This window comes from Haplochromis burtoni, unplaced genomic scaffold (assembly GCF_018398535.1).
Source record: "Haplochromis burtoni strain Fernald_Lab_line unplaced genomic scaffold, NCSU_Asbu1 Contig_435, whole genome shotgun sequence".
Lineage (NCBI taxonomy): Eukaryota > Metazoa > Chordata > Actinopteri > Cichliformes > Cichlidae > Haplochromis > Haplochromis burtoni.
Window position 1 is genome coordinate 33,707 of NW_024582796.1, and position 12,027 is coordinate 45,733.

At 39.4% G+C, this 12,027-nt stretch overlaps 1 protein-coding gene across 1 annotated transcript in view; it reads right to left on the minus strand.

The window, feature by feature from the left end:
- Positions 1–12,027, minus strand: part of sos2 (son of sevenless homolog 2 (Drosophila)) — a 38,727-nt gene that overhangs the window by 15,984 nt on the left and 10,716 nt on the right. The window contains exons 2-7 of the mRNA XM_005946026.2: positions 7,892–8,017; positions 7,510–7,641; positions 7,217–7,381; positions 6,925–7,128; positions 3,677–3,820; positions 2,324–2,434 (exon numbers count right to left, since the gene is read on the minus strand). Of these exons, the coding sequence (XP_005946088.1) occupies positions 2,324–2,434; positions 3,677–3,820; positions 6,925–7,128; positions 7,217–7,381; positions 7,510–7,641; positions 7,892–8,017 (882 nt within the window). The remainder of the gene's footprint in view (positions 1–2,323; positions 2,435–3,676; positions 3,821–6,924; positions 7,129–7,216; positions 7,382–7,509; positions 7,642–7,891; positions 8,018–12,027) is intronic.

Here is a 12,027-nt window from a genome sequence, read left to right on the forward strand (position 1 = left end):
TAAAGAACCTGAGAGATTCATCTACTGTTCACTGAAGCCTCATCAGAAATAGTCTCAGAGGAAGGGTGGCTTCTACTGAGGCCACTGGATTGAAAATAAGTGGCAATATGATGGAATAACAAACACATAGAGGTGGGCAGGACAGAGAAACGTACCATCAGATTTTGCTACACCACACAATGCTTTCCAGAAAGTGTGATCTGTGTTTTTCAGCAATTCGAATGATCCCAAACACACCATCACTGCAACCCCAGAGCCTGGACAGCGTGGGATCATCTTGACAGCCAACATCCAAAGAAGGGCTTCTTCAAGAAGCCTGGAGAACTATTTCAGAAGATTCCTTCTAATGGAGAAGCTGAAACTGAACCCCTTAGATTATGAATCTTAATTGCTATTTTCTGTTGACTGAACTGATTAATTGACTGATACGTTCTTACATATATAAATCGATATATACACTCAAGCAAAGACACTATTTTTAGTTATGTGCTGCTGCTTTAGCTTGTGAAACAAAACAGTTCTTTGTTTTAAAAAAAAAAAAAGTGTTATCAATATGGTGCACAAATAAAGCTGTATTCATACAATACAGTTGTATTGTATGAACTCTCATACAATGAGTATATGGAAATAAACACTAGGTGTGAATAATCAGAAGACTGTGCCAGCACTCTAACTGTGGTTAGTCTAGCGGTTCACGAATAAACACAGTGAGACCTCAAAATGAGGTACAGGCAAGGCTGCAGGGCACTCACTCAGCCACACTTGGTTTCCTCACTGCCAACAAGATACAAATGAAGCCTAAAGGTAGATGATTCGTAACAAACAGAAATTTGACTAGAACAAAATTAGACACTTGTTTTGAAAAGCTTAAAAAAGAAGAACAGAAAACAGTCTCATTCTGCAAGTGGTGTTACAGTGACTCTGGAGCTCTGATGCTGCATCATGTGAGCACTCCACCTCACTGGGCTTTGGCCTGAGAAAACACCAGAAAATATTTAATCTTCAAAGGCTGCCAAACTGCACCCCACTGAGCATAATTCAATGCTATTCTTGTGAGGAATGTCCAAATAAAACAATGCAGCAGCAGCGAATAAACTGTACACAGGACGCTGGATATGTCATGACATGCACTCGGCGATATTAAGAGGAATTCCACCCGGCATGCAGGTTGACTTCAAAGCAGAACAGGAACAAATAATGAAACAATGTTTGCTGGGTATAAACTCAAAATGACCTACTTACACCTTCATATAAAAAATAAAAAATACAGATTTTCCCTTTTTTATTTTACAGTATTTTTCAGTCTGTAAAGTTTATTTTTGGCACTGACAGAAAGAAGAACTGATTCTCAGTTATAACAGCTGTAACCGTTAATTCTCGTACCTAGTGCATGATAATACAAAGTCAAAGTAAATAAAACTCAAATGCACACTGTAACACAAGTTCCAAAAAGTTAGGACGTTTTGTAAATGGCAAATAAAAGAATGCAATGATTTGCAAATCTCATAAACCAACAGTAGAATATTAAAAAAAAAATGTTTACACATGTTTACCACTGTGTAGCATCCCCTCTGCTTTTAACAACAGTCTGTAAACATCTGGGAGGAGAGCAGCTGCTTGACTTGTTGTCCCATTTCTGCCTGTAGAGGATTCCAGCACCTGGACTTTACTATGAAGCTATGCCATTACAGTAGCTCTAGCATGTGGCATTGCTGAAATATTAAAGGCCTTCCCTGAAAAAGATAATGTCTATACGGAAGCATACGTTGCTCTAAAACTTGTATATACTTTTTAGGGCTTATGCCCCCTTTCCAGATGTGCCAACTGCCGAATCCATCATCACTAATGCGCCCCACATGTTATCAGAGATGACACCTTTTGAACTGAGCCCTGATGTCAAGTCAGAAGCTCTTCTAATGCTTTAGTGAGGAAGAGACAGCATCCAAGTTTTCCCCCAAAAGAAACTTAAAAATTTTAAATTTTGAGGCACATTGTTCTGAAGTTGTTCCACGATTTGTCAATGCAGATTTATTTTTTAATACCCGATCGTTTTATTCACTTGTTGCCAGTTGCAAAATGTAATTTTAGCAGTTTTCTTTTCAGCACCGATTACATTTCCATCCCTTTTTCACACCCGTCCCAGCTTTTGATTCATGTGGCTGCCATTAAATTCAAAATGAGCAAATATTTTCATGAAACAGTCCAATGGGCCCATCTTTTGAATTGTGGATGTGCGGTTGTATAAATATGACAGTATGTTTTTAAACCAAACAAATGTAGAGACCCGAGCGTCACCTTTCCAAACTCTTATGAAATCTCTTACCTGGAAGTAGAGGCCAACTGTTGGTCGTGCCATCAAGCTGTTGAAATGTGAATGAAATTCCCCGCCGAGGATGTCTTGAGACAAAGTCTCGTAGGGATCGAAGGCCTGCTCCTGCACACACATGCAGAATAATACAAGTCTTAAGAAAAACATCACAGAAAGAGGGTGTCATATCTGAGTCATCAGCGCCGTCTCCATCATAACCACAAGTTACACAAAGTGGTTAATCAAGTAATGACTTACAGTAATAAGTGTTTTTACACAAACAGATGGGTTTCATTGGAATGTTCTTAGTTCTTAGAAAAGATCCTCAGTAATTAACCTTCTTTTCACCCATTTTGTTGTTTATTTTTGTGTGCGTTTCCGTTAACAGTCTCCTAAACTGCTGTCCTAATGTCCTCCTTAGAAATTCCTCATATCCTTTTGAATCCATTATTCTGATCAACAACTGCAAGATATACAAGCCCTAAAGTAACAGAGCAGCCCGAATGTTGATTCTAACTCCACCATATTTTACAACGGCTGGTTGTTGTTTTTGTGTTAGTGTGCGGCGTCTTTTTTTCTTTTTTCTTTTCCTCCTTTTTCTTTTTTTCTTTAGTCATAACACTATGGGTACCAGAAGTGTTGTGGTAAACCAACTTTCAAGTTGCTTTTCTCAAGAACACAATTTAAAAGTTTCTTTCTCAAGAAACCGATTTGAAAGTTGCTTTCCTGAGAAAGCAGTTTTTGCTAGGAACCAAACTTCGTTTTCTTTATTTATATGGAGAAATACCTTTATAACCACTGGCCAAAGTAGCTTTTCAAGACGTCGTTAGCACAGCTTTTCGCTCAGCTTTTCCCAATATGTGATCGAATAAAACATAAAAACTAATTTTGTCTTATTAGTTAGATTTGTTGGTCTATGATTCTGACTTGGATAATAATGCCAATTTTTTGAGCAATCAAATGAAGAAACTTAATTTAATTACAAACTTTTTCCTCTTTCTGCAGTAAATCCTAGATTGACTTGATTAGTTTGCTGTTAATTATCCGTCAGAGAAATAATCTCTCAAAAACTAAGAATTATTTTTGTTTCTATATTTTCCTAAAACAAGAATGATGCACTCATGCTGACATGCTGGTTTAGAATGAACGGATTTCCAACAAATCTAATAAATTCAAGCCATGCATTACATTTTTTTAACAACCACATGACAACCCAACACAAAAACAAAGAAGTACCAAAACTGTTTTTTGTACAGTTTATTGCATATTGTGTATTTCCCAACCATACTAGTAAAAGCTCAGACAATATTTGGCGCGGCATTGTGAACTTGTGTGTTTTAAGATTTGAAAATCAGAGTGACTTCATACCTCCGCCAGATCTTCAAAGCAGCTGCCCACCAACGGATGAGGGCTGCCATCAGCAGTCATCTCAACAGCGTCCTCAATCAACCCGAGCAGCTTCACAGTCAACTCGTGGATGTCTAGGATGTTACTGAAAACCACCTCGACATCCTGCAACGACAGGACAACATGAGTGCCCGTTTCACTGTTGTGGTGTGAAACGAGTAGCTATGTTAAACTGCTGTGACTAAGGATTTTTATCTTCCAATGCTGAAACCACAAATAAGTGAAAGGTCTTTCTACGCTGGTACAAGGCACAGAAAGAGAGTCCACATGACGAGGTTATGCAGTTTGTTAACACATGGACATGAGGGGAAAAAGGATAGAGTTACAAGATGATATGCATGACATTAAGATCCACTGGATGTCACACTAGAGCACCTTTATCTCAGACCAAAACAAACAGGCCACACTTCCGCCCTCCTTCCTTTTGTCTCTCACTTAAAACTTAGATGAGTTGTTTACAAGAGAACACAAAAAAACCCCAAAAAGCCACAGCCATCTACCCACGCCAGCCCTGAAAATACATGAACAATTGTGATGTAATGTAACCGTGCCAGCACTGCCTTTTCCAGTCAACTTCTCTTTATTTGGGGGGGGGGCACACACGCGCGCGGGCACACACACACACACACACACACTTTGACACACACACACACTTTGACACACACACACACACACACTTTGACACACACTTTGACACACATCTTTAAGGAGGCTAAATCAGTTGACCAGAGTGCAAAAACATAACACAGTTTGAAGTAGAAGCAGAAGCTGTCTCAACATAATTGCATGTTCTGCATTCCACTGGGCCTCACAAAGTTGAATCCTCCTCACCCAAATGATACCACAAATTACCCAACCCAAAATATGCAAAGCCACAGCGACCCATTAAACTCGACTTTCCACTCAGTTCTTCTCAAACTGTAAACAGTGTTTAATCCCTTCCCTTACCTATACATTTCCTCCTTTTTATTTTTAGGGAATTTAGAGCATTTAAAAAAAACACACCTGTTAGAATGGGTTGTCTGCTAGCTGGAAGGTTAACGGTTCAATTACAGGCTTCCCTAGTTCTGCATGTTGAATTATCCTTGGACAAAATGCTGGACTCAAAGTCCTTTTCTCATTCCTAAGATTAATTTTAATGTTTCAATGTCTCATTTGTCAGTCACTCCGGCCGCTTTTATGCTCACTGCTTACCCCGTGTCGCAGAGCGAGACAACATTTACATCATATCTGCGACTGTGTGATGATGTTGCAGCAGCATGCAAAGCAACCAATGTGGAAAAGTGTACAGCAAAGTATACTGGTGCTTTCATTGTCTGTGTAATTCACACCTCTGCCTATTCCTCAAAGCATTTATCTCAGTTGATTGGCTTGTAAACAAAAAGACCATGTCAAGTCAAACCACCCACCCTCAAGTAGCTTGTGCTGCTCTCCAGGCATGATATAATTCACCTATTCTGACTTTAGAGCTCATTTTAACCTGCAATATAGTGTAATTGTCCATAGGCAGGAGTATGTTTTTTTTTTCCCTGTATGGGGCTTCTACTCCTCAATGAGCTGATCCCATGGAGTAGTAGACATTTCCCTTTTCTGAGGGCGACATGTCCTGATCTCTCTGAATCTGGGCCCAGATCTGCTCCCCAGAGGCACTGTGTATGGAGATCTGCATCAGACTGTTCTTGAACAGTGGCTACGCTATCAGGGACGATCAAAGCGCACAAGGTTGAGTTCATATCTCTGAAGACATTGTTAACAAGCCTGTCAGTACCCCCTTCAAACACTAAGTCTACCCCTGAACAATCCAGGGCTTCACTGAAGCCTGACCTGGCATTTGTGTCTGGAGTTGTTGGTTCATTTGTGCCTGTTATCTTGACAGCTGAAAAACATCTGAAAAACAAAAGGTTCAACATGCAGTCTCCTGTTTTTGTTTTGCATGCTTTTTTGGACAGGAGCTTTGAGCAGTGTTTTCAAGTTGTGCAGCATCAAGCTGGTCCTCACCACTCACCTTTTATTTAAACTGAACAGCTTTCCTTAAAGTGTATCCCAAGCAGTGCAAATCACTGCGTTCTCACTTGGATAAAGGGGCTACTTGCTAACTTGAGACTTTAAAATGAGACATTGAAAATGCCAAGAATGACCACTTTAGGTTACATGCATAACCTCCGTTCTCAGAGTAACATGCGTAAGCTCGCCTCAGCCCTTCTTGTTGGGGAAATATGATAAGTGCTTACCTTGAGTAATGACTGCATAGTAGTTCAAGCCACTTAAGGGTTGGTGGTTCAGTCTGACATGGTCACCAGCCATTCAGAATTGGCATACTGAGGCAAATTCCTCTGAGAAATGTGAAGGGAGGCACATCCCACAGTAAGACATCTCACTCATGTTACTCTGAGAACTGTGGTTACGCAAGTAACCTAAAGTTCCTTTGGTTAGCCTTCTGTAAGAAGGATATGAATTGCTATTTAATGGCTGTTTACTGAGTAAGAGGGAGGAGAGACAAATCCCTTTGGGGTTGTGTCAGGAAGGGTATCCAACATTAAAACTGCCAAATCAACCCACTGTGATGATCCCCTTGTGAATAAGGGAGCAGCTGAAAGTAGGTTTACTATATATGAGTCAGAGAGCATGGGTCATGCTTTGTGTGATGAAGAGGAACTGTAACCTTTTAAGGCCAAACATAATGACATGTTTCTTGCCGATACTGACTGCCGATTATAGGACAGTGCATTGAGAAATGACAATACTTTTTTTAGATTATGATGGTTTATTCATTTTGACATAAAGTCATACTGTAAGCAAAGCAGTATTGATAGTTAATACTAAGCCTTAGTAGAAGAGACAGCCCAAAAAACACAAAAGTAGAAAAGAAAAATGATGAAAGGTATAAAAGGTATTTCACACTGCTTCATGACGCTGAGTATAAGTTAGCCGATTACAGAGTTTTAGTTGTAATCTTTAGATGATCTTAAGTTGGATTAGACTGAAATAGCTTTGATGAAAACCTAACTGTTTTCCAAGCTGGCTTTGCCCACCGCTCATTTTGTAAGCATAAGACTTGATCGTGTTCACTGAACAGTTTACTTTGTATTATAAAACACTGGTCATAGATCAATCATTATGTTTAAATAAGTCGTAACCTGATTCTTTTTTGTCAAACTGAGAAATAAGCAATACTGACATGTGTATTTCTTTTAATTCAAGTTCCTCACCTCGTTTGTGAAAACTTTGGAGTGAAGGAAGTGTCTGCGGAACACTTTGACAATGAGGTCCAGCTCTCTCAGGTACTGCCGCTCCTCTGCGATTTCAAGCCTCACCAGGTCATCATACGTGAGCTCCCCCGAGGACAAGGGCTCCTCTGCACACTGCGACATCAACCCAATATCCTCCTCTTGGTCAAACATGTCCATCAACACCTGGAAACAGGTAGCAGTGACAACCAGTCAGTGTCATTGAAAAGAAATTCTTCTCTCCTAATCATGTTTGACAACTTTAGCTTCTCACTTTGTCTGCACACATGGACACTTTGATGTCCTGCTGGGTGATTTCAAAGTGACGAATGTTGCCAACATAGTTTCCTGCCAGTTTCAGTATATCTGCTGATATGTATTCAAGCACTGCCACAATGTATAGGGACACATGGTAGTCCACTTTGTAGCCCAAAACCTCCTGTTGAAAGAAAAAAGGAAAACCCACAATGAGACATTAACTATAACACAGCAGTTCAAAGGGTTGAAAAATAAAAGCGAGGACAGCGCTGAGGATGAACAGGACAGCGAGCTGTCAAGCATCCTTACCTTGAGCAGTGGATGTATTTTATCCACAGGAAGTAGTAAGGGGTGTCTTCTCCTGCGTTTCTCAATGGCTGACTGGGCATCTGCAATTGCCCACTTATCTATAGGGTGGGGGAAGGTTTTCTGGACGCGTTCCTGATTTAAGAGAAGAGGAAATGTTACTTTTCCTCATCAAGAATATGAGTACAAACATTAAGAAGGATGAACTTATATTAAAATAAAGTAAGTGTGTTTGAAATGCTTCTGTTGAATCATACGTTTCCTAAATGGAAAATGCCGGGACACCCAGTGGGAAAATTAGCTCACAATCTGTTTCATTGTTCTTCCTTACATCATTAATATCTACTTAGAAAATAAATACTACAAGAGATTGTAAAGGCCTTACGTCTACATCTTGCACAGTGCGAGGCTGGGCCACACACAGCATGTTGAGAAGCTGCAAGATCAGCTCCTCGATATACTGGAGGGCATCCTCCTTTGCTGTCAGGTTTGGGTGGACCTGCTTCTGTACCTGAAAGTTACAGAAAAACAAATAAGTGTCAGATATGGCAAAAATTTGTCATTCACCATAATGTGGAGTGATATTATTTTTCATTCAGTAGGACAGAAAAAAAAGAAAAGAAAAAAAAAACCCCAACATGCTTCTGGCACTGTTGACATGACGTAAAGTGCAACTGTTTAATATATCAAAGTGATGTTAACATCTGGTATGATGCAGCTCAGCTGGCCTCACGCACAATTACATCAGCCTACAGTTACAATGACTGGCTGAATATAAACATTTTTTCTTTTTTTTCTTCTTTTTTTAACAAGGTGTTTATTCAGATTTTAGCCCACACACTAAATCTACTAGCTCAGTTTCATTCAAGACTAACTTGAACATTACAACTCACTTGTACATTTAATTGGACAAAGTTTCTTCTTCTGATGTGAAACCACATAAGTTTTGTTTTCCATCAGCTGAGTTAAACATGAAGCCCACAAATGACTAAGCTATGATTAGCCAGTGATGCTCACTGATACTCAGGCGTAAACACAATCATCATATGACTTTCTGCAGAAAATGAGACACAACTTTAGTATCAGGAAACATCTCACTTTTAAGTAACTGGCAACAAAAAGCATTTAATATATTGAAAAAGTTACCCAATGCAAGTTTTAATAAAACACTCATTTTGCTGCTTCCAAGGGAGCTCAGACAAATGCATGTCTAAACTCATACTTACTATACTTAAAAACTATACTTTCTCTAAATTTAGTTTTGTACCTACATTTACAGGAAACTAGCCAACTCTGTCGACCCTATAAAACCACTGATGACTATGAGCTCATGCACAGCAGATGATAGAGTGACATCATAGCAGGAGAGGAGGTGTGTAGATGGCACCTGGCAAAAAACATTACAACTCTGAGGAATGTGATTGTGCCTGCAGTCCTCTACAGATCCATATAATTCTGCATTAGCCATTCCCAGAGAATAATCATAACTAAATATTTACAACGAAGTCTTAAATATTCAACTCCAGCTATTATGTATCTATACACTAAAAAACAAGTAAAAATGACTGCTTTTAAGGTTGGAAACAAATCTAAAAGACATACAAGCGATTAGGCTATGGCACACAAATCAACAAGTAAGATTCATAAGTTTCCTATAAAAAAAATAAAATGAAATCAGGAATCAGCAATCGAACACACGAATACTTCTCCACAAAATTAACTGCAAGACAATAAGTCTTTTAAACAAGTATCATCTCAACTGAAAAGGATTTCGAGCTCCTTTCTGCAGATATATCAATTCACCCAGGTTTGCTCTGCAGCGGGACTCCTGAGGGTGCAACCAGCCTGACAGAAGGTGTGATTTTACATGCTGACAACAAAGAAGGTGTGGCTGCATCAGGTCTACTAATGGAAAGAGAGTAACTCCACCGCCCCCAAAATACCCTCCAGCTACCCAAAAGTTGCCGTCATTTGGGCCGTGCCCTCTCACAGGAATGCTGTCAGTTGAGATACTATTATAGTATCCAAAGTAGTCTTGGAGGAGAAGGAGAAAAAAAAAAAGTTGTGGCAGAAAACACGAGCAGAGAGGTGGATAGAAAATGAACCTGGTTTCTTACAAAAGCCTGTTCAAATGCTAGTGATGGAATTACCCTGGCATATAGTAAAAGTGATGAGTTATGATGACAAAACTTTGCCCCCGGATTAAGGAATGTGAGAGGACCGTTAAAAGGTCGATGCAGATCGCGCTTCATGCATTCCTCTTCTGTGACTTAACAGAGACTCAGCAAAAGCAGGATGTCCCTCGTCTCAAGTTTGACTTCATTTATTTGGGATAGAAAAATGATCAGAGAATAGAGGAGTACAGAAGTGTCTCTAGGGGATTATAAAAGACCCCTTTCTCAGCCCTCCTTTTAGTTTACATTCTGATTAACTGAATTCAGATGCTTTTCAAAACGAATGGAGCTGGAAAGTCTGAAGCTACAGCTTGGTCTCATTGAGGTTTCTGTACATCATTTCTGTTTTGATGCACACTCACAAGACCTAACAGTTAAAAATATCCCACACATATAGGCTCTACTCGGGAAAAAAAAATACATATCAAAGCAGAAGTACGTTATGAGATAGATCCTTTTTAACCACAAATAGGCATTTGACCAAATTCCACAGGACACCAGGAGCTGTGAGTCACCACACTGAAACTACGGGGGTTTCCCCTGACTCCATTCACAGAATAGTTGGCCCGTTTCAGAGAGGCCCACATCCAACAAGTGTCGGCTATCTCCAACAATGTCGGGACTGGGAAACATTGTAAGAAAAAGACATGAAACTGAATGCTACTTGAATAAAAACATAATAATTCAAAGACAATACACAGAACTGGAACAGAGCTTAAGACGTAATCAAATAAACTGCTGCATACACCCGCAGCACAATACAAAAAGGAGTTCAGTGTAAAATTCAGTAGGGTTACTAACTAATTTCAATTAACGGTCAATTTTCTACAAAAGATAAGAAATAAAAATACATAAAAGTTCAGTGTGTTTGCGTTTCCTCTTTCACAACACAATAAATTTATTTTTCAATAGCTGCAGGTATGTTAGTTATTTTCTTACAATGTTGCTATATGCTAAATCTACACTGAAATGACACCAAGTGAATCTGTTTTCAACAAGGACATCTGACGAGAGGACAGAGCGGTAGCATGTGCAGGTATGACTGTGGCTCAGTGTATTATTTACAGTACTGTTGCAACTTGATCCTAATGGGTAGTGGATGTAACAAGGTCTAATATAGTTGGCGGCATACATCGAAGTAAACGCAAGCAAAGTGAAAGTAATCGAGTGGAAAAATGGCTGGGGAACTCCTGAATTTGAAATGCACTCAGCTCAACTCAGAGAATCTGCAACGCAGAGAAATTCTCAGGGTAGGAAAATCAACTGTTTAATCTGAGAAGCACCACAAAAGGTGTACACAAAACATGCTTCAGACTAGGGCTGTGCAATTATTCTAATTTTAATTTCAATGTCAGATTTGGCTTCCAGCAAATATTAAAGCAAGATGCTCGACATAAAGAGATTATTGTGGCGCATTCTGTTTTGCCTTTCAGCACATCTTTTTCCCCCTTCTTCTGTCTTGGCCGATCCATAATAACCCTCTATAATTAAAGCTCAAGGAGCTATACCAAATAAAAATATGGCTTAAATCCTCTACAGTATTGGGGTAATTGTGTTAAAGTACTGCAGCTGTAATAATCTAGCAACCCTACTTTAGATGCAAAACTAAAAGATTAGTCAACATTATGAATTTTTATATATATACCCAATATTTCAAAGGCTGAAAAGCTAGTGCAAGCAATGCATTATCTTTTTAATAATACCTGTCATAATTTTTGTGCCATTTATCAAGCAAAAAATACCAAATATTCACCCTCACAGTATGAGTTGGGTGGTGGTGATGTTGCAGCTCATGGCCAACAAAGAAAAAGTTATCAACAATGTTTAGGTGGGTGGCAAATCACCCACATAAATGCCAGGAGTTCTTAGAAGAACATCATATTGCAAGGAAATCAACAGTTGCTCCCTTAAGGGGTCTGCCTCCATCTCAACCTATCCGTAGCCTCCTCGTCTGTCACACCAACCCCCAGCATGTCTTCCTTCACCACATCCATGAATCTTCTCTGTGGTCTTCCTCTCTTCTGCCTGTCAATGAGCTTCATCTTTTACATCCTTTGTCTTTCAATATTCTTCCTTTGGACACTACCAAGCTCCTTTGTCTCCAAAACACTCACCCTGAGCTATCTCTCTGATCAACTCATTTCTAATCTTGACCCTCCTGGTCACTCACAATAAAAAGCTTAACATCTTGAGCTCTGTCACTTTCAGCTCTGCCTCCTGTCTTTTTGTCAAATCCACCATCTGTAAGCCATCATAGGAAGTCTCAGTACCATCCTTTTCCCTCTTGATGCTAAAGTGCTACCAACTTTCAGTGGTCTTAATGTTTTTTCTTTAAAATTTAAAGTAG